This window comes from Tupaia chinensis, unplaced genomic scaffold (assembly GCF_000334495.1).
Source record: "Tupaia chinensis unplaced genomic scaffold, TupChi_1.0 Scaffold146079_1, whole genome shotgun sequence".
Taxonomy (NCBI): domain Eukaryota; kingdom Metazoa; phylum Chordata; class Mammalia; order Scandentia; family Tupaiidae; genus Tupaia; species Tupaia belangeri.
The window spans coordinates 162892-186832 of record NW_006205935.1 but is presented as its reverse complement, the minus strand read 5'-3'; the positions used below and the strand labels follow the sequence as shown (position 1 = coordinate 186832).

Sequence of the window (23941 nt, the reverse complement as noted above, 5' to 3'; positions counted from 1 at the left end):
CTCAGAAAATTTCATAATAATGGTACCATTTTCTGCTGCCATAATAATAATGTACCTACCATTTCACTGATTATTATTATTATTATTTTTACTATAGGGTGCATGCGCTCTTCAGAAAGACAGAGAGAGACAGAGAGATAGAAAGCAAGAAATCACCCCCCCCAGGAGGGGATGGCCATGCCACAATCCCTTCTCTTCCATTCTCCTCTCAGGATCTTGGGCACACACGCACATGCACCCAGCATGAGTTGAAGCCACCAGGTCCAGGACTTGAACTGTGGTTGACTACATGGGAGTTCAGTGACATAGCCATTACACTAACTGCTGGCCCCTTGTCATTTTCAACTCAACCCTAATGGGACAGAAATTTTCCTCTTGGTCTTAGTCTCTTGTTATGTACATTAAGCTCTAGACCAGCCTAACAATCCTGGTCTCTATTCTCTTATTCATTCCTCCCATGGAGAAGGAAGAGCAGCAATGGATTGATTATTTTTTGCAAGAAGAAATCAAGCATGCATACCTGTTTATATTTTTATTTTTTTATACTTAAATGGGTTTATTATACTATATAATTTCACTCCACAATATATGATGTTTTAAATAAATATATAATTAATTTTAGGTTCTCTTGTTTATCAACTAGGATTAAGCTCTCTTTTAACTTAAAAATGGAATGAATCACAGAGGAGAAGAAAGCAAAACGTAGAATGAATAGATTGGTATTTTGTCCAAAGTAAACAGGAGAGTTGAGACCAAGGAAAATCTGATTAAGGGAAGTGTATGAAAGAGATTTTCTGAGGTGACTTCTAACATGACCATAAAGCACTAAAATAATGAGGGATGTGCTAAGTTCCTGTTTTGCACATAAGTGAAAAGTAATAGATATTGGATCAGATACGTCTGCATGTGTCGGGATAGAGGTAGGGTCAGGGTGGGGGAAGGGGAAGGAGAAGGAGGGATTCTGATCATATGGATAAGATTTATTTCAAGGTCTTGGCAAGTTGAATACTTACAGTCTTGGAAGTGCTCATACTTTTAAAACTTTGGTTATAAATTACTCTGGGGATATAAGATACTCTAAGCATACTGAAATGATTCAAAATTGCTTCCCTGTTTTTAATTTCTTCTCTACTTATGAAACTAGGATGCTATAAGAAGCATGAGATCTAGTCAACTCCTCTTGTTATATTTTACACTAGGAAGGTTGAAAGATTGCAGGCATAGATCATAACATGAAGAGTCTGTTTATTTCTGGGTTTCATATTGAGAACTACCTGTCTACAGTATAGGCCATTGGCTCCTCTATTAGCTTCCTCTGCAGGAAGTTAGTATTTTGATCCACTGCCTGCCTCACTTCAATCTTAGTTTTCAATTACTTCAGATTTTGCAGTTAGATATGAATGATTGCTTATTGTATATCTTGTAATTCTATATAACAATCACATCCCTAGTCCTCTAGGCTCTGGGTGTTTAACATTGCTCAGGACTTTGCTTTCCCTCTAAACCATCTTTACTTTGGATTATTAGTTGCCTGAATTAAAGAAAGAGCTTAACTTTTTTATCTTCCCATCTTAGAGTTGCCTTCTATCTGCCTCCCAAAATTTCATGATGTGTAAATTTTCTATCTTGGCATTTCTCTGTGGCTTTTTTTTTTTTTAATTTTTTAAGGAGAGACTTTTTTCTACAGGGCATATGCACTTACCAGAGACAGAGAGAGAGAAAGTGCTGCCCATGGTCCCAGGAGGACAATCCAGAAGGTATTGCTGTGTGGCCATCCGCCCCTGGGGGGTGATTTCTCACTTTCCCCCTGAGGACAGAAGTCTGACTGCTTTTTCCTATTTCCAAAATCCCTTCCATAGGGCCTGGGGTGAGTCATGCCCACAGACATTAACAGACCTTTTTGACCCATTTGAAAATAGGACTCGTCTATATATTGTTCTTAGAGCAGTATCTTACAAGGTATACAAATCCTCTTATCGCTGTTAAAGTACACTCTTTGCTAATCACTTCCCGAAACACAGACTTCCCTTTCTAATCACCAACCTAGAGATTGTAAAACATACCTAGAAGCTACAAGGCTCCCCCATCCCCCTGCTTCCAGATGTCTCACCTTTTAGGGCCAGACCAAGGAAAGAATTTTTTCACTAAATTCCAAACTTTGTCTTTCACTCTCAAAATCAAAAGGAACCCCTGTACCACCCTAGAAAGGCATGTTTGCCTTTTCTCCAGACCTAAGCACACACATTCACATTTAGAAATATTCCACATTAATTATTATTTCTGCCCAGGTGGTTATTTCCATTTATACCTCTCAAGTTTTAGTGTCTCACTGTCTCTCTCTCTCTCTCTCCAGCAAGTGCACATGCCCTAAGGCAAAAAACTCTTAAAAAAAAAAGTTAGTTTAGGCATTACTTTGCCAAGAATCTTCCCTGACATCCATCTCATACATGCCTTTCCTCTATGTTCTAATACACTGTGACATCTTTTATTTGTTCATTTATTTACTCATTTTTTTTGTTATCCATCCATTCATCTATTCACTCATCCACTTGCTGATGGTTATAAATCTACCATATCTCATGATCTGCAAATTATAAATACAAGGTAGAAAGAAGGGAATCACACTTGCTTCCATAGAGTTGTAATCTCTATAATAAACTTATTCCATAGAACTATAATGAAGGATAGATCTGATTGCCTTTTCCATTAATCTGTAAACTATTTTATGGCAGATCTGGCATATTTGGCCTTAAATACATTGCACCTACTATCTGCATGGCACAAGGATGTTATCAATACATGATCTTTTAAAAATTATTTAACTTTATTCCTTTGTTTGCTTATTTTAATTTGACCAAAGAGGTGCAGAATGAGTGAGAGAGAGAGAAAAAGTGAGAAAGCAAGCCACCAGATCTGGGACTTGAACCACATTTGGCCATATGGGAATCCAGTGCCCTTAACCATCATGCCACCTGCTGGCCCCAATATATGATTGTTGAGTAACTTAGTGTATAAATAAATCAACTTCTATCAATATTTTGCAAATTATATAATTTCAGATTATAAATATAGTTGTTCAAAACTTCTGGATGATGACTTCTGGTTTTGATCTCTTTTGCAACCTTGCATCTTCAGTATGTGATAATATGTGAGACAAAGATGAAGAGATTGATTGTAGCAGTGGAAGAAAAATGTTTATCTACTAATGCACTAGATGTGTTCAGACTTCATGCCAGCATCTGGAACTCCCTTGTTTCTGCATATCGTTAAGCCCTGTGCTTGAGCCTCCTCTTTATTTGATGAATGAATAGCTTTTTAAAAATTTCCATCTGCATCTTCCCTACTTTATAATAAAGATATTCAGAGTTATTCGCCATTGCTCAACCCAGGAACTCCAGTTTATATGCTTAGATAGTGGAGTTTAGCAGATTAGTGAATACTATCAAATATTTATAATATTAAATTTAAAGCATATTTAGAAAGCCTTCATGTACAAAAGTCCTTAAAGAAATAGAAAACCTGCTAAATGATACTTGTATTTTATTTTTTTTATCAAGGTACTTTGCCAGTGGATCTTCCAACTCCACCAGAAACTTCAGTTCCAGTAACATTACCTCCACACAATTGCACAGACCGTGAATTCGTCTGCAGGGCTGATGGCCACTGTGTTAAAAGTATTCAGAAATGTGATTTTAGATATGACTGCCCTGATGAATCAGATGAATCATCCTGTGGTAGGTTAATTTCTACATTTCATATTTAATATAGCCATAAAATAGATAAGAAAATACTAGTGAAATACAAATTATCACAGCCTATTTTCATAGTTACAATTTTCAAACATGGCTTAGAGCCATTTCTGAATGGAAGAGTTTTTGTACAGAAAATTGTGGAAGAATAATCCCCTTGCATTTTTTTTTCTGTCAGGCCTAACAACAGGTGAGGGACTTTAATGTTTTGAATTTGAAAACTATTGTTTTCATGGACTTGACTCTGAAACTATCATTTATTAATTCTTCTCTATCTTCCCTTTTGTCTCTACTTTTCACGCTATCAAATAAGGAATTTTTAGGGGAGGAAGCATTATAAAACAAAGTAATTCATTCAAATTTTGTCATTTTTCAAAATACACATATAACATGAATACTATATTACATACACAGAGTTCATGAGAAAACTAATTTTAATACTCGATAAGACCTTCAACCCCTGTGTTCTTGTAAAAGATAGTTTTTATTTTTTGGTACCTGGTGTCTTAGACCACTATCACATTGCAAATAGAACTACGTGAGACTGGAAGAATTTAAGAGAATAGAAGTTTATTTGAAAAACTCATGATTCTGGTAGCTAGAAAGTGCACAGGCACAGTCCTAAGCATGCCTAAAGGAAGCTCAGAGCCTGGCCAGTATGTGCAGAGAGAGAACAAGCTACAGACAGCTCTCTCTCTAATACAGCAGACAGCTCTCAGAAGAACTAACCTGTTTTCAAGAGAGCTAGAACTCACTAGGTAACACAAGACATCATTAGTCTATCACAACAGTGTTGCTTCCCTGGTGCAGTCATCATGGTCAAATCACCATGATCCAATCACCTCCCACCAGGCCTCACCACTTATCAGGACCAAATCCCAAAACATGAAACTTCAGGGAGTAAACCATTTATCCAAAGAGTAATACCTGGTAGCCCACGACTTTTTCCTAAGTGAATCAAAAGTGAACTTCTCAGTCAGAGTTACAGTCTGAGAGAGAAAAAACAAAATTCATCTGAGTCTGAAAGGACAAAGTGCCAGTTCAGAAGTAGTAGCACTAAAATGTTTCCCCCGCCCTGTTCTTTATTGAGTAGGAAGTGAATTTACAGTACCATAGTATTTCTCAAATCTCTTCGTAATGTTAAGGGCTGAGAACATACAGATAACAGAACAATGAAACTCTGTCTTACATCAGGCTTTTCAAGTACATAAGAAATCCAATAGGTTCATCTTTATCCTTTCTTTTTTTTTTTTAAGAATTATTTTATTGTTACTTTATTTATTTTAATTTTACCAGAGATGGACAGAGCAAGAGAGAGAGAGAAAAAGAAAGAGAGAAAGTGAGAAAGCAAGCCGGTAGGTCCGAGACTTGAACCACAGTGGGCCATGGGCAGTCCAGTGCCCTTAACTACCATGCCACCAGCCGGCTTCTTATGTTTATCCTTTAAACACCCTTCTCCCCTCTAAAAATTGCTCTTTAATGTACCAATATACCACCAGTTAACTATCTCATCTAGATTTTAAAAAACTATAAAATCAAAGCTGACTCACTCTGTGAATAAGATGGGGCAATAATTAACCCAAGTTAGTCAGAGATTTATACTGTGCCTCACCACGTAAGATAATACAGTGGAAAAGGTTGTGATATTTAGACTTTCTTTTGGAAAGACACTAATATCCCTTATGATCATATGTAAGTTTTAGTATTTGTGAAAGTTTATATAAGGGGCCAGCAGGTAGTATAGTGGTTAAGGTGCTGAACTCCCACATGGCCAAACATAGTTCAAGTCCTGGACCCAGCAGCTTGAAAATCACACTGGGCACATGTGCGTGCATGCCCCAAATCCCAAAAGGATGAAGGAGGAGAGATTGTGGCGTGGCCATCCTATCCTCTCTGGGAGGTGATTTCTCACTTCTCTCCCCTCTGTCTCTAGTGAGCATACCAGACACGCTGTGAGCACACATAGTGAGCACACTATGACAAAAACCTTAAAAAAAAAAAGTATATAGAAAACCTAATTAAAATTATAGTTAATGACAATCTTTAGTAAATATTAAATTTCTTTGTTGAACCTTTCACTTTTAGTAGTATCATTTATGATTTCAAAGGAAATATGATAAATTCATTGTGTCCTACATGAATGCCTACTATTAAATGACTTCTAAATTTATTTTCATTATTTGTTATTTATATTCAGCTATCATACATCTCCATAGCACACATGATGTCTTTCAAGATAGGCATACCGTACAGAGTCATCAAATCAAGGATAGATAGCACACATGATGTCTTTCAAGATAGGCATGCCGTACATAGTCATCAAATCAAGGATAGTACTATAAACATCATTTTCAACAGAGAACTTTGCAATCTGTATCTGATAGTATTTTCCCTGATCCCTTCCCAGCCGTCCTCTACTATCCTCTCCTATACAGTTTCTGGTGTCACAGAGGATTTAAACATTTTTTGAGTAAATATGAATCGAATTATTGCAAAATCAAGCATGAACACACTGTGTGGTCTTCCTTCCACTATCTCTTTGTAAGATGAAATAATGTCATAAATCTGCTTGTAGCATACAGCCTTAAAATTCCAATTTTTTTATAGTGATAAGATAACATGAAATCTGTATAACACATTATCATTGACTGTAGGGACAATGCCGTGTAGCACCATATCTAGAGCCTGTTCATCTTGATTGACTATAACATTATGCCCTCTGATTGTTTTTTAAGTCTATAATTCTTACCCTTTTAGTGATATAGAGAATAAGATTCTATTGAATCCTAAATCTCTTCATAAGTTAAATTTAATTATACAATCTCTATTACTATCAGACATTTAATAGACAATGCCGTGTAGCACCATATCTAGAGCCTGTTCATCTTGATTGACTATAACATTATGCCCTCTGATTGTTTTTTAAGTCTATAATTCTTATCCTTTTAGTGATATAGAGAATAAATCTCTTCATAAGTTAAATTTAATTATATAATCTCTATTACTATTAGGCATTTAATAACACACCTGTCAGGATTAAAAAGCACTTTTTTCAATGCATTATTTCCCTCTCAGGTTTTACATTAACTCATATACACATGTTTCTAAACGGTGGTGGTGATATATTGTTGCTATTAATGTCACTTAAAAGCTAGAGCACACTCCAGGTTTTTATAATAGACACAAAAACTCATTGAATTGAGTGTTTGTTTATTTTTAATTTAAACAGTGGTGGATTTAAGGTAGACATATGAACACAGGAGAGAAAGAATTCATAATTTTTTTTTCTATATGTTTAACATGCCTATATATTAAAAAAATCATTAGACTTTTAACTTCCTATGATATGAGAATATAATCACCTTTCCCTCTTTCTCTCTGTCCCTCTCTGGTCAAATTAAAATTAATAAAGTTAAATAAAACAATTCTTTTAAAAGAAAAAGAGTATAATCATTGTAAGAATCCTAAGACTTTCAAGGAAACAGATCCACCAGCAAAAGTATTGTAAATTTTATCACTTTGAACTTAAGTACTTCAGTAGTTTGGGATTTACCATGACTCCTTCAGGGATAGAGCTAAAATATTACTGTGTTGAAAAATCAGAAATTTTAAGAACTCAGAGGTCATGAAAACAGTGTTATGACAGAAAGGAATGGAAATGCTTAAATTTATGCTTTAGGAGCTAATTAGGATCCTACCTCATGAAAGTAGATTATTAGCATACGCTTTTGCTCCCATACTTCAGTTACTATAGATACTTGAATAGAATATACCTAGATTTCTTTAAAGCTTTCATGATTATCCTAACCATTTGCCTAATTACTTTAATAATGTTTAAAAACTAGACTGTAACTCAAAAAAAAAAAAAAGGAGAAAGAAAGTGCTGATATAGGTAGAAATTGCCACACTTAACATATTGTGACTAACACATCTTTTCTTTTTTCCATCTTGCTCAAGTTAAGGAAGTTTGCAGCTTTGAAAAAGGTAACCTGTGTAAATGGTATCAGTCGATACCAGTAAATTTACTTCGGGATTCAAACATTTTCAGATGGGAACTTGGTAATGGGATCAGCATTCATTATGGGGAAGAAAACCACAGACCATTGGTGGACCATACAAAGTAAGTGATCACATATTTCGAATGTGCCTATTTTTTCATTTATCTTTATACTTTTAAACTTTACATTTAATCACTGTGCATATTTACAGTGTATGAAATGTTTTTTTCCAGCGTGATGAAGTGCATATTAGTCAAGTCAAAGACATTACCATATACATTGTCATCAACAGATAACTTTTCATTTGCGTGTCTATTAAATCTTTTTTCCCACATCGTCTCCTTCCCACCTCCATTACCTACCCCCCACCATAGAGTCTCTGATACCTACAGTTGCTTTCCCTATTATTGTATCTTCCCTTCTTTCAATTTCTGCCATAAAGTGAAAATATTTGGTGTATAGTGAGCAGGAACATACAGAAATCTGTTTTCATAGTCTGGCTTTCTTCACTTAACATTCAATCTTCCATATTCATCCACTTTGTATCAAAGTCAGGGTCTCGTTTTTTATGACTAAATAATATTCCATAGTGTATATATGCCACATTTTTTTTCAATCCAGTCATCTGTCCTTGGTCCTCTTGACTGATTCCCTGTCTTAGCAATTGTGAGTAATGCTGCAATAGATGTGCAAGTGTTTTTTCAACTTAGTATTTTCCCATGCTTTGGGTAGATACGCAGGAGTGTGACCACTGAGTCATATGATAGTTTGCAAATTTATTCCCCCATTTTGATTTTGGTTCTTCACTCTAATTGTTGTTTCTTTTGTTGTACAGAAGCTCTTTAGCCTGAAGTAGTTCCACTGTCTACTTTTGGGCTTTTTGCATGTGCTTTGAGGTTCTTACTTAATCTATGCCAGTGTCTCCAAGAGTTTTCCCTGTGTTTCCCCCCAGTAGTTTTATAGTTTGAGGTTTTACATTTGGATCTTCAATCCATCTTGAGTTGATTTTTGTTAATGGTAAGAGATAGAGGACATTTCATTTTTCTGCAGATGGATATCTAGTTTTTCTAGTACCATTTGCTGAAGAGACTATTTTCCTCAGTTGATTAAATTGTGTACTTTGTCAAAATTCAGTTAACTGTATATTTTGGGGTTTATTTCTGAGTTCTCTGTTTTTTTTGTTTGTTTGTTTTCTGTTTTTCCTATTGATCTAGAGGCCTGTTTTTTTCCTATTGGTCTAGAGGCCTGTTTTTGTGCCACTCTGATGTTATTTTAACAGGTTTTTGCCTTAGGGCATGTGTGCTCACCAGAGAGAGACAGAGACAATGAGAGGGAAAGTGAGAAGTTATCTCCCAGGGTGACCCCTTCTCCTCCATCCTCCTTCTGAGATCTTGGGCACTCATGCACACGTGCCCACCGTGAGTTTGAAGCCCCTGGGTCTGGGACTTGAACCACAGTCGAACACGTGGGAGTCCAGCACTGTAACCACTGTGCCATCTGTTGGCCCCTAGCTTTGCAATATATTTTGAGATAAAAAAGTGAGATGCCTACTATTTTATTCTTTTCACACAATAATGCTTTGGTGAAATGGGGCCTTTATGATTGCAGATGAATTTTATGTTTGTTTGTTTGTTTTTTTTATTTCTGTGAAGAATATCTCCAGTAATTTGATTGAAATTGCACTGAATTTTTAAAATTATTTTAGGTAGAATTGACATTTTGATTATATTTATTCTCTCAGTCCAGGAAAGTGGGATGTCTTTTCACTTTTGTGTATCATTTTCATTTTCTTCTTTTAGTTTTTCATAGTTTTCTGTGTAGTGGTCTTTCGCTTCTTTAGTTAAGTTTATTCCTACGTATCTTTGTGTGTGTATGGCTATTGTAAATGGGATTGCTTTCTTCGATTCTTCCTCAGTATGTTCATTATTGATGTATAAAGTGCTATAGATTTTTGTATGTTGATTTTTGCATCCTGCCACTTTACTGTATATATTTATCATTTCCAGAAATTTTTTTGTGGATTGTTTTGGATTTTCTATGTATATAATTATGTCATCTGCAAATAGAGATAATTTCAATTTTTCTTTCCCTTTTTTTCCCTATATGAGTGCATTTTATTTTATTCTCTTGTCTGATTGCATTGACTAGGACTTCCAGTGCTATGTTGAAAAAGAGTGGAGAGAGTGGACTGCCCTGTCTTGTCAAGTTTTTAATGAGAAACCTTTTAGCTTTTTCCCATTCAATATGATGTTAGCTATGGGCTTTTTATATATAATTTTTATTGTGTTTAGAAATGTCCTCCTATGCTGATTTTGCAGGGGTCGTAATCATGAAAAGATGTTGCATTTTAACAAGTGCTATTTCTGCATGGGTTGATATGATCATGTCTTTTTTTATCTTTCCTTCTGTTATTGTGATGTATTACATTTATTGCTTTGTATATGATGAGCTACTATTACAACCCTAGAGTAAAGCCTACCTGGTCATGGCATATAATTTATTTTTTAGAGGTTTCTGCCATAGGGCGTGTGCACTCACCAGAGAAGGGAGAGACAGAGACAGTGAGAGGGAAAGTGAAAAGTCACCCACCTGGGGAAGGCCACTACACAATCCCTTCTCCTCCATTCTCCTCTTGGGATCTTGGGCATGCATGTGAGTTTGAAGCCATCAGGTTGGGACTTGAACCTCATTCAGCCATATGGAAGTCCAGTGACATAACCACTATACCATCTACTGGCCCCACTGTGTAACAATCATTTTAATGTGTTGTTGAATACTATTTGCTAGTATCTTTTGAAGACTTTTTGCTTCTATATTAAACAGATATATTGGTCTGTAGTTTTCTTATTTTGTTATATCCTTGGGATCAAGATGATGGCAGCATCATAGAATGAATTTGGGAATGTTCCTTCCTTTTGGTTCTTTAGAAATTGTTTGAATAGAATTGGGGATTAACTCTTCTATGAAAGTTATGTGGAATTCAGAAGTGAAGCCATTAGGACCTGGGCTTTTCTTTGTTGAGAGACTATTATGGAACATTTCTCTTAGAAACTATTTATTGAATCCCTAATTCCTGCTTCACATCATTTCATAGACAAGAATTTTTATTAAGATGAATGTTTAAGTTACAGAATGAGAAGGGTGAACCAGCCATAGCCTGGTGGTTAAGGTGGCTGGATCTTACATGGCCCTTAGACCAGGCAGATTGAAAAACACATGAGGTACATGTATGTGTATGTCCAGAATCTTGAAAGGAAAGAGAAATTGAGGAGAAGGTATTGTGGCATGACTTTTTTCACAGGGGAGTGGGGAGAAGTGCTTTCTTTCTCTGGTAAGTGGACGCAACCTCTGGCAAATTAAAACAAAACAAAACAAACAAAAAATCTCTTGCACAGTTTTCCTGATACATTCCTTTAGCTATTTATGGTATTGAATTCCCATTTCCTAAACACTGTGACTTCTTTCTTGGTGAAGGCCTTTATTCTCTATAGTATTTCTCTTTTTTCTATGCTTTTTTATTCCTGGTTCCTGTCTCTTTTGTGTACTAGAGATTTTTCTCATTTGTCTGATGATCTTGGGTCTCTGGAGCTATATATTATACATGTGAAGAGTACCCTTAATCTTCACACTCAGGTAGTAAGTTCACCATGTTTGACATAACTCTATAATATTTTTAAAATTGACATATTCCAATTTTAAGTAGTCAAATTAGTCTTTAATATTTTCTTTCTCATATGTTATATTTAGATATCCTTTTCTACCTTAAAAATTTTACAGTTAGTCAACAGATTTGTGCACATATGCACAAAATGCACACACATGAAAAACTGTAATTATATATAGTTATTCAACCTGGTTTTTATTAGGGCCTGTTTATAAAGGGCTGAATTTAAGACACTGGTGGAACTGCTAATTTTACTTTGGAAGAAGGATATTTGTTGCATTTTAACAGACAGGGAAAAAGAATGTATTGACAAAGACTAAAATGAATTATGAGTTTAAAAAAAACTTAGACAATATAACATACAAAACAGTGATACTCGTATTTTGCAACATTAATGAATTTGTTTTCTGATTCTTCAGACTCCATCTTTAAAATACTCATTCTTCTTTGGCTTGCTCTTTATCTGTTATTTTCCTTACCTTTTACCATTTTTTCACATTCATTTCCTTCTCACATTTTTATTCTAATGATGATTTGAATCGGGGGATTTGTTATTTGTAATCATCTATTTTTTTTTTTCTTTCAAGTTTCAGTAACTAATAGCATTTCCTGTTGTGTGGCCTACACATGTATTCAGTGTTCAGGGTTTACATGATCCCAGATTTTCTCCTTTCTTTCTAATGATTTCGAGAACATTACTGCAAACAATCAAGAGAATCTCCTTTTATATTACAGAGAACCTTTTAAAAAATGTTTTTACCTTTTGCACTCCTCTCCACAATGAGCTTCATGACCTGCAGTATCTATGGGTGTTGCTTCAGTGCAAACTAATGGGATCAGTGCTACTTGATCCTTAATTACCTTGACCAAAACAGTCTGTCCTCAGGGGGAGTCACAATATCTTCCCCCTCCAGTTATTTTCTTAGGCTGATTTTTTTCTCCTACCGTCTTAGCTCTCTTTGTCATTGTTTTAGTTCTATTAAATTGGTTCTATTTTTCCATTATTTGATAGAAATGTTAGCAGTATAGCTGCCCAAAGTAGTAGGAGTAACTCATATTAACAACTGCTTTGTTTTGATCATGTTTTGTCAGTTGGCAAGTAATTTTTGCAGTTTTTATATCCAGATTTTCTTCGGGCTGCTTTTGACTCACGAAAAAGCAAAGGGTAGTTGCAGAAATTTTCTATGGTTTATGTAAATAAAAACCAGCTCACTGATCATCTATTTTTGCATAGAAAAATACACCTGACTTTTCCATTGACCCTATATATTTCAATAAAGAAAAAGATAGACTGGAATCTCACACGTAAGTGACAAAAGTATGAACAGAAATATGTCAATAGATTATATCCAAAGCTTATCTCCTCCCCCACACACACCCCCACCTCCAATCGATTGCAGATTCCCCAAGAAATCTCTGGGACTATGATTTCCTAATTTTATTTGCATTACTTTTAGATGTCTGGTATATAAGTCTCAATAATTATTTGTTGAATGAATTAGTTGAAGATTGGCATAAATATATTTATGCCTTTAAGTTATAGGTTATAAGGGACCAGGAGTTGGCATAATCGCTGTCACTGGGCTCCCATGTAGTCAACCATTGTTTAAGCCCTGGACTTGGTGGCTTAAACTCACGCAAGGCACATCTGCATACATGCCCAAGATCCTGAGAGGAGAATGGAGGAGAAGGGATTGCGGTGTGGCCATCCTTCCCGGGGGAATTTCTCACTTTCTGTCTCTCTGCCGCTCTCTGTCTTTCTGGTAAGTGTGCGTACCCTATAGCAATATCCTCTCAAAAAAAAAAATATATATATATACACACACACACACACATATATATACACACACAACACACACACACACATATATATATAAATAAGTAAAAGAAAAAAAGATAGGTTATGGAACAAAAAATTAAGTATATCTTAAGTAGGAATACTTAGCAATAATATTTAACACAATGAATCATGGGAAAGGAAACAGCCTCTGAGTTTTCTTCTCCTAGGGAAGATTTGATATTTTTTGCTTTGTGGTAAGAAACAGTTCTTTTATCATACATCCTATTTTCTGGCTTACAGTAAAACCCCAAGCTCAGTTTTCTAAATTTTTCTTTTTATATTTAAAAGGAAGCTTTTCTAATTTAGAAAATGTTTCTCTTTTGGATTTCTGGCTCTAGAAATCTAAAGTTAGCTTTTAAGACCATTGTTTCTGAAATAGTTTTCAAGATCACTTTTGAACATCTAAAAACTTTATGCCAATGCTTTCTTACTTTTCACATTTCATGATCCCAGATCTCTTTAATGGCAAAGATTGCTTCTGGCTTAGTTTGGTCACTATTACTTATAAGCAAATGCATGATATAAAATTAGAGCTGCATCTTTATTTTTTATTTGTTGGGTTGTGGAAGGGTAGCCCTATCCCATGCAGCTAGTTCATTCAACACTTCTGTGTGCATTAGAAAAAGTCATCTCTCTTCCAAGGTGAGGCATATGCAACAGAGGACTTAGTAAATGGTTTCTCTCTTTATCCCGCTCAGAAGATCCCAACTGGGACACGTGGTGTGATTTGTTCCTGGAATTGCAATCAGGGCATATACCAATACATATTATTCTGAACTATACTCTGACAAAATATTAAAGTAAGATTCAGTATAAATAGTATAAATTATAATTTGCATGTCCTTTTGAGATTGGTCTTAGATAAAGTTTAATTTCTTTTAAATTATGTAATGAGAGGCCAGACAGTAGTACAACAGTAATGCAACCGTACCAACATGGGAAGGCCCCATGTTCCTGTCCTGAGGCCTTCCTATATATGCCAGGCACTCGCATGTGTGTCCCTGATCCAGCCTGGCTAAGGGTGGATTGCAGTATGAAGACTGTTTTATCCTCAGTATTTTGGAAAATAGAACAATAATCTAGTAAAACAAATGAACACAGAAACAAAAAGAATTAACTCCAACAAATGCAAGGGAAATTGGCAAAAACTTAAATCCTCAAGCCAGCAGGTGGTGTAGTGGTTAAGGCACTGACATGGCGAAACCATGTCAGTGGTGCGTGTGTGTCTCACCTTCACTTATTCTTTCATGAAATAAATAAGTAAACTTTTAGCAAGTCAAATTTGTGTGTTGTTAAGTAACTATAGTAACTTATAAATAGTTTGGGAGAAAAAATTTTTTTTACCCTGAGTTGACCTATTAAACATGTACAGGCCAGCTGGTAGCACGGTGGTTAAAGTGGCTGGGTCCCACGTGCCCGACTATGTGGGTTGAGTTCCAGACATGGCACTTGAAAACCATGCTGGTGTGGGTGTGTGAATGCCCCAAATCCCGAGAGATTGAAAGAATAAAGATTGCAGTGTGGCCATTCCTCCTGGGGGATGATTTCTCCTCTTTCACCCTGTCTTCATCTTTCTCTGTCTCAAGCACACCATAGTCAAACTAAAAACAAAAACCCAAAACAAAACCATGTACTTTCTGGACATCCTCTACATTGCCTCATTCATTGTACAACACCCAACATTTTTGCTCTCACATGGCCAGCAGTGGTTTGAGTCCCTGATCCAGCAACTTGAAACTCACACCGGGCACTTGTGTGTATATGCCCAAAATACCAAGAAGAGAATGGAAGAAAAGGGATTGTGGCATGGTCATTCCCCCTGAGGGGGTAATTTCTCACTTTCCTTCTCCCTGTCTCTCTCTGTCTCCCCATGCCCTATGGCAAAAACCTTTAAAAAAGAAAAGAACAGAAAAGAAGTAATCCTGAGCTGATAATATTTTTAGTTGTTTGCTTTTCATTGAACCCAGATATTTGGGTCACTTAACATCTGAGCTTATAGTTAATTTATCTTTAAATATGCTTAGAAAACTGTAGATTTAAAAATGCTGTGTAGTGATTTCCCCCAGTTTGTAAATTCATATGATCTCAGAATTCTGTGCTCCGACATATACAATTAGTTGGCCAAATCTCTTAGCCTTAGTAATGTTACTGTAGTATGTAAATTAGATCATAGCTAAGCACTATGACTTTTATGAAAATTTTTATCTTGTAGGAAAAGGTTTTGGTTGAACCAATTTATTTTTATAACTCAAAACCAAATATAGCAATATTTTTAGTACTTGGTCCTCAAATTTATTTTATTTGACTGAAGGCCCATCTATTCATTAAATAATGCTTAATTTTAAGATTTCTTAAGAGTATGAAATCATGGGCCCAGCAGATGGTATGGTGGTTAAGGTGCTGGAATCCAACATGGTTGACCACAGTTCAAGTCTTGGATCCCGCAGCTTGAAAATCATTCTGGGCATGTGTGTGTACATGCTCAAAATGCAAAAATGAGAATGGAGGAGAAGGGACTGTGACCTGGCCATCTTCCCTGGAGGGTAGTTTCCCACTCCTCCCCTCCCCCTGTCTGTATGTGACTCTCATGCATGCACTCATTCTGTGACAAAAACCTGAAATTAATTAGTTAATTTAAAAAGTATGAAATAATTCTCTCAGGTAAAATTAAGTTCTTCACACTTCAACACACAACATATTTAAATGGAGATTTTGAAACACATTGCTCAAAACCTTCAGGAATAAAGCCAGGAATGTATATTTTTAGTATAATTCTTAGAAGGTTCTAGAACCTCGTTCTTAGGGCTTCTATGGCAAGAAGGAGAAAGATATTGCTAAAAAAGAAGGAGTGATTTTACTCACCTGTTAATTCCAATTTTTATCAGAGCAGATTCATTTTTCTCTAAATCTAGTGGCTAATACTCTTAGAGCAGAAATGTTTCTGAAGAATTAAAAAGTTGCTTTGGGATAATGGCGTTTTAAAATAAAATCAGATGCAGGGTGCTGCTGTGTGATACCGGAGTCACATGGGAGGCCTAAGTTCAAGTTCTGGGTCTGCTTGAGCACACTGAGTGCAGCAACATGCGGCAGTGATCCTGGCTGGCTGGGCCCTGAGAAGAGGATTGTGACATGGCGAAACCATGTCAGTGGTGCGTGTGTGTGTCTTGCCTTCACTTATTCTTTTGTGAAATAAATAAGTAAACTTTTAGCAAGTCAAATTTGTGTGTTGTTAAGTAACTATAGTAACTTATAAATAGTTTGGGAGAAAATTTTTTTTTACCCTGAGTTGACCTATTAAACATGTACGGGCCAGCTGGTAGCACGGTGGTTAAAGTGGCTGGGTCCCACGTGCCCGACTATGTGGGTTGAGTTCCAGACATGGCACTTGAAAACCATGCTGGTGTGGGTGTGTGAATGCCCCAAATCCCGAGAGATTGAAAGAATAAAGATTGCAGTGTGGCCATTCCTCCTGGGGGATGATTTCTCCTCTTTCACCCTGTCTCCATCTTTCTCTGTCTCAAGCACACCATAGTCAAACTAAAAACAAAAACCCAAAACAAAACCATGTACTTTCTGGACATCCTCTACATTGCCTCATTCATTGTACAACACCCAACATTTTTGCTCAAACCTTTTGACTGCACATTCTCTACATTTCTTGTTCTAGCAAAATGACCTTTATCTTTCTGTTGGATCAAAATAAAACAAACATCCCAATTTTGTGGTTACCTGGAGATATCAGCTATTTTTAAATATTTATATTTTAAGACTTTTTTACAGGTTGTTGAAAAACTATTAGAATACAAATTATCTCATTTAAAAGTGCTAAACAGATGAGAACACAATGTCTCAAGTGTGCAATTTTTTGAAAAGAAGACGCTTCCAGATTTTCATTTTCTTTCATAACATTGATCATTGTCTTTCAGGTAGAAATGAGTTCTAGTCCCCATTTTTTTTTTCCTTTTTTTTTTTTTCTGAGAGTTTTTTTCCTGTAGGGTGCGTACACTCGCCAGAAAGACAGAGGCAGAGAGACAGAAAGCAAGAAATCCCCCCCCCCCGAGGGGGGATGGCCACGCTGCAATCCCTTCTCCTCCATTCTCCTCTTGGAATCTTGGGCATGCATGCACACGTGCCTGGCATGAGTTTAAGCCACCGGGTCCAGGACTCGAACCATGGTTGACTGCATGGGAGTCCAGCGATATAGCCATTACGCTAACTGCTGGTCCCTAGTCCCCATTTTTTCCACATGTTTCTGTATTCCTACCTAAAGGATATATTTGTATAGACTTGATATCGTTATAGACTAAAAGCCACATGAGTCATGCAACTGAATGTAACTCTGCATTTATTATATTTCTAGAGCTGGATATAAATGTGGATAGAAGCTTTTGTCCACTGAAAATATGGTAATCTCTTTTGTTTTGTAATGCTAACAGTTTTCAAAGCATAATCTCTTAAACTTTAAATATCAGAATTCTTGCTTTCTCCAGAGCTTTCTCTGCTAAGGAGATAAGCCAGTATTTTATTGGCCAATTTAGATACCTTAACAGTCTCTCAACATCATTTGTAACAGGTTCATATTTTTAAATCTAAAATAATGGTTAAATAGAAGACTTTAGAAATAGTTTTACTGCAATGAAAATAAAAGTGCAAACAGTCAAAATTTAAATTAACTGCAGTAATTTTCTATTAACTGTTTTAATAGTTGGCAAGTGGCATACTGGCAGCATAATAATGAAGCATAATTATTACCTCTATACAAGAAAAAAAGGTCTTATTTTAGAATGTTCTTGTGCTGAGGACTTATTTTTTACATTTTCATACATATCAATATTTTGCTTTCTTTTAAGTGAAATGAATAACTTAAATTTTAATTTTACTCCAGGGTATTTTATCTAAATAAGATATTTATTTATTTTTAAAGAGATTTTTGCTATATGTCACATGTGCTTGCCAGAGAGGCAGGGAGAAATATAGAGACAGAAAGGAAGAAATCACTTCCCAGGTTGGATGGCCCTTCTCCTCCATTCTTTTCTTGGAATTTTAGGCATGTGTGCATACATAACTGGCATGAGTTTCAAGCTACCAGGTCTTCTACTCGAACCATGGTAGGCCAGCAACGTAACCATTTTGCCATCTGCTGATCCCTAAGTAAATAATTAAAAAAAAACTTAACTTTAGTGGCTCAGTGCATGGGATTTAAGAGAAATCAATGCTGAAAATATTTGTAAGCCCTACCTAAAGTAACATATTATATATGGACAGTGGCTAGGTGGCATATTTGCCATATGAGGCAAAGTTTCAAGAAAATATTCATAATAAGGTATATGATTTTATGGTATGTTACCAAAGATCAAAGCATCTTGACTATATAATAATAAAACAATAACTTCTACACATGGTTACAGCTTTTAAAAATTAAAATTTATTTTATTATATTATTTTAGAATATACTTTTCCTTTAGCCATATTAAAATTAAGTAAATATATTTGTATCCTGACTCCTGTCAGAATTGTTATAGTTGCAGAAAGTTGGGAGGAAAAACATTTACTCAACTGGGTCAAGGTAAATCAGGCTTTATACCCTCTGACATGAAATTGAAAGTGTGAACATACTAAATAACAGATGAATTTATTTTCACAACTGTATGATCTTTTGACATACAGATTTATGTAGCTATATCACTAAGGTCTAAGATCTTTATGGCCTGGAAGAGTAGTAGGTAGACTTGACTGAACACACAATGCACTCTTATGATAGGATTATATTTCCTGAGCCCCTGTTCTGTAAGCTTAATTAGACATGGAACCAGCATGCACACTGGTAGTTGTGTCATACCCAGCAGAAAGTCTTACATGCTAAAGAAAGGGGTCTGTCTACTCAGGTAACAGGCTGTCAGGTCCACATGTTTGGTCATGTGTCTATCTTTAGTAATACCTGAAGGGATTCTCTATCGTTTGAATTTATTGGCTAAAATGAACTAAATGTATACTATGAGTAACAAAATTAACACTATATGTAAAGACTATATTACTGATTCCTTTAAGAATTTCTCTTTTTTTTGAGAGTTTTTTGCTGTGGGGTATGTGTGCTTGCCAGAAAGACGGAGAGAGAGAAAGTGAGAAATCACCCCCACAAGGGGGATGGCCATGCCACAGTCCCTTCTCCTCTTCTCTCCTCTTGGGATCTTGGGATCTCAGGTACACACACACACACACACACACACACACACACCTGGTATGAGTTTAAGCCACCATGTCTGTCCAGGACTTGAACCACAGTTGACCACATGATAGTCCAACATGAGAGTCCACGTGAGAGTCCATTACTCCATCTGCTGGTCCTGCTTTAAGAATTTCTTAAATTCTTTTATTGTTACAAAAATCCTTTACTTTTACCACAAGAGATGAAATTCATTTTTAATATAGGAAAATGTTTAAATATAGGTAAGAAAGACAATGAAATCAACTATAATCCTAGTACCATGGTAAAAGCATTGTGCATTTAAACATATATATAAATTATTTATTTACATTTAATCACATATTTACAATGTACATTTCTTTTCCCAGCACAAATACTATGCATGTCAGTCAAGCCAAACATATTACTCTATAATTTATCAGCAAATAGCTTCTAATTTTTCTGTCAATTAAGCATACTTTTACTTGTTTTTTCCTTCCCCTTCCCCCTCTCTCCCTTCCACACTAAACTTTTTTTTCCGTATTTTATTGATTCACAAAATACCTGAAACTAAAAGTATGGACAAAGCTAGAATCTGGTTAAAAGTGCCCTGCAATTTTCTTCTGAAACATTTTTTTAATTAATTACATTCATTCCCTGAATATCATCACAGCATACAGAATGTGATTTCCCATCCAGAATATACTGCATAGTGGCTTAATCATGCATGTCACCGTCAATAATTTTCCATTTATATATATCCCCCACCCCCATTTCTCACCCTTTGCCATTTCCCACCATCCTCCCACACTGTCTCACTCAGGTGTCTGCAGTTGTTTTCCATTCCTGTTTGTTCCCCATATTTTACTGATTCATAAAATTTCTTAAATCTAACTACTTTCAATAGCAAGTTCAGCTGGTAAATACATATTTGTGAATACATGTTTAACTTTTGGTGTGAAACTGAGTAGAACAAATATACTATAAGATAGCAGATAGGTGATGCTATATAGCTTACTATGGTCAATATGGTCAATAAATAAGTATTATTTAATATATTTTTTAATTTCAAGAAAAGTAGTTTTAGCTGTAATAAATCAAAGAAATGCTAAGGAACTTTGCTTAAAACTTACAGCCAGGAAACAGGTTACGATTCTGTTCAAATAGTAGGAACATAGATTAAATACGTGAGTGAACTGGTAAAATTGAATTTTATGACTTTTGACTAAAACATTGCAGATTTTCTCCTAGGCTTTGTTTTCCGGTTTTAAAGATTTTTGTCCTCTCTTGAGCTGCCAATAGGTTGATGCATTTAAGCATATATATTTTTAATAAAAATACATTCATATTAATTATACTGTTCTCTAATCTACTTTTAAGTTTGTATATAATCAGTAAGCAACTATTTACCAATACTTTATAATAGGCCTATAATATTCTGTTAAGTATTGTAACTGTACCATAATAAACTAGTTTATTTTCTTGCTATTCAAGTTATGAGTTGCTTTGGTGATAATCAAATTTAATCAGCCTTTATTGAACAATATGTAGCTTTATACATGTCTCAGATTATAAACAGAGGAGACAAAAACATATAATTTTAGATAGAATTTCCATGTGAATGATCATTTTTATTTCAAGGCTTTTAGTTTATACATCTGAATTGCTCTCCAAAAATGTACCATTTTTGAAGCAGTACATGATGGTGTCTATTTTATGTATACACTTTTGCTTTTCAGCCTTTTGGCCAAGATCAAGTGTATTTTCCTGTATACTTGCTAACACTAATAGTTGAATGTTTTTTAAATTTTTTAATTGTATAGACTAAAATAGCATCTAATTATATACTTTTTCATTTTTTGGTATGAATGAGATTTACCTGTTTTTATTTCTTTACACTTTATCCAAGTGTATTTCTGTATATGGGTGTGTGTATATGTGTATTAGCACCCTTGTCTTGGTTTGAGAATTGCAGTGCTTGTTTCTTAGTCATTGGTTTCTAAGATTTTTTAAAATATTGAGGAATTTTAAAAATGATTCATGAAGGGACCAGTAGTTAGCATAATAGCTATGTCACTGAACTCCCATGTAGCCAACCGCGGTTTGAGTCCCGGACCCAGTGGCTTAAACACACTGGGCACATGTGTGTGCATGCCCAAGATCCTGAGAGGAGAATGGAGGAGAAGGGACTGCAGCATGGCCATCCTCCCTGGGGGGTGATTTCTTGCTTTCTATCTCTCTGTCTCTCTCTGTCCTCCTGGCACGCACACGTGCCCTACAGCAAAAACCTCTCAAAAAAAAAAAAAGATTCATGAATGTTGCAAGATATTTTTCCTGAATTTGTTATTGGCCTTTTATTAGTTTGTCATAGTTTCTTAGGTTTGGGGTCAGCAGGTGGTGTGGAGGTTAAAGCAGCTGGGTCCTCTATAGCTGACTGGGCAGTTCAAGTCCCAGGCCACCGGCTTTAAAATCATGCCGGGTATGTGTGAGTGTGCCCAAAGTCTGAAGAGGAGCCTGGAGGAGAAGGGACTGTGGTGTGCCCATCATCTCTGGTGGATGATTTTTTACTTTCTTTCTTTCTCTTTCTTTTCAACTCTCTCCAGTGAGTGCTTACGCCCTCCAGAAAACAAAACAATACAAAACAAAACTCAGCTTGTATACATGTAGTTATGTCTGCCAACATGATCCTTTATTGTTTATTTTTCTGATATTATCATCACAGCATACAGAATGTGATTTCCCATCCAGAATATACTGCATAGTGGCTTAATCATGCATGTCACCGTCAATAATTTTCCATTTATATATATCCCCCACCCCCATTTCTCACCCTTTGCCATTTCCCACCATCCTCCCACACTGTCTCACTCAGGTGTCTGCAGTTGTTTTCCATTCCTGTTTGTTCCCCATATTTTACTGATTCATAAAATTTCTTAAATCTAACTACTTTCAATAGCAAGTTCAGCTGGTAAATACATATTTGTGAATACATGTTTAACTTTTGGTGTGAAACTGAGTAGAACAAATATACTATAAGATAGCAGATAGGTGATGCTATATAGCTTACTATGGTCAATATGGTCAATAAATAAGTATTATTTAATATATTTTTTAATTTCAAGAAAAGTAGTTTTAGCTGTAATAAATCAAAGAAATGCTAAGGAACTTTGCTTAAAACTTACAGCCAGGAAACAGGTTACGATTCTGTTCAAATAGTAGGAACATAGATTAAATACGTGAGTGAACTGGTAAAATTGAATTTTATGACTTTTGACTAAAACATTGCAGATTTTCTCCTAGGCTTTGTTTTCCGGTTTTAAAGATTTTTGTCCTCTCTTGAGCTGCCAATAGGTTGATGCATTTAAGCATATATATTTTTAATAAAAATACATTCATATTAATTATACTGTTCTCTAATCTACTTTTAAGTTTGTATATAATCAGTAAGCAACTATTTACCAATACTTTATAATAGGCCTATAATATTCTGTTAAGTATTGTAACTGTACCATAATAAACTAGTTTATTTTCTTGCTATTCAAGTTATGAGTTGCTTTGGTGATAATCAAATTTAATCAGCCTTTATTGAACAATATGTAGCTTTATACATGTCTCAGATTATAAACAGAGGAGACAAAAACATATAATTTTAGATAGAATTTCCATGTGAATGATCATTTTTATTTCAAGGCTTTTAGTTTATACATCTGAATTGCTCTCCAAAAATGTACCATTTTTGAAGCAGTACATGATGGTGTCTATTTTATGTATACACTTTTGCTTTTCAGCCTTTTGGCCAAGATCAAGTGTATTTTCCTGTATACTTGCTAACACTAATAGTTGAATGTTTTTTAAATTTTTTAATTGTATAGACTAAAATAGCATCTAATTATATACTTTTTCATTTTTTGGCATGAATGAGATTTACCTGTTTTTATTTCTTTACACTTTATCCAAGTGTATTTCTGTATATGGGTGTGTGTATATGTGTATTAGCACCCTTGTCTTGGTTTGAGAATTGCAGTGCTTGTTTCTTAGTCATTGGTTTCTAAGATTTTTTAAAATATTGAGGAATTTTAAAAATGATTCATGAAGGGACCAGTAGTTAGCATAATAGCTATGTCACTGAACTCCCACGTAGCCAACCGCGGTTTGAGTCCCGGACCCAGTGGCTTAAACACACCGGGCACATGTGTGTGCATGCCCAAGATCCTGAGAGGAGAATGGAGGAGAAGGGACTGCAGCATGGCCATCCTCCCTGGGGGGTGATTTCTTGCTTTCTATCTCTCTGTCTCTCTCTGTCCTCCTGGCACGCACACGTGCCCTACAGCAAAAACCTCTCAAAAAAAAAAAAAGATTCATGAATGTTGCAAGATATTTTTCTGAATTTGGTTATTGGCCTTTTATTAGTTTGTCATAGTTTCTTAGGTTTGGGGTCAGCAGGTGGTGTGGAGGTTAAAGCAGCTGGGTCCTCTATAGCTGACTGGGCAGTTCAAGTCCCAGGCC

General features: G+C 35.6%; 1 protein-coding gene across 1 annotated transcript in view; it reads left to right on the top strand.

Moving 5' to 3' along the window:
• MALRD1 (MAM and LDL receptor class A domain containing 1) overlaps positions 1-23941 on the top strand; it is a 400826-nt gene that overhangs the window by 295837 nt on the left and 81048 nt on the right. Inside the window, exons 20-21 of the mRNA XM_014584241.1 lie at positions 3558-3734; positions 7707-7869. Coding sequence (XP_014439727.1) covers positions 3558-3734; positions 7707-7869 — 340 coding nt within the window. The remainder of the gene's footprint in view (positions 1-3557; positions 3735-7706; positions 7870-23941) is intronic.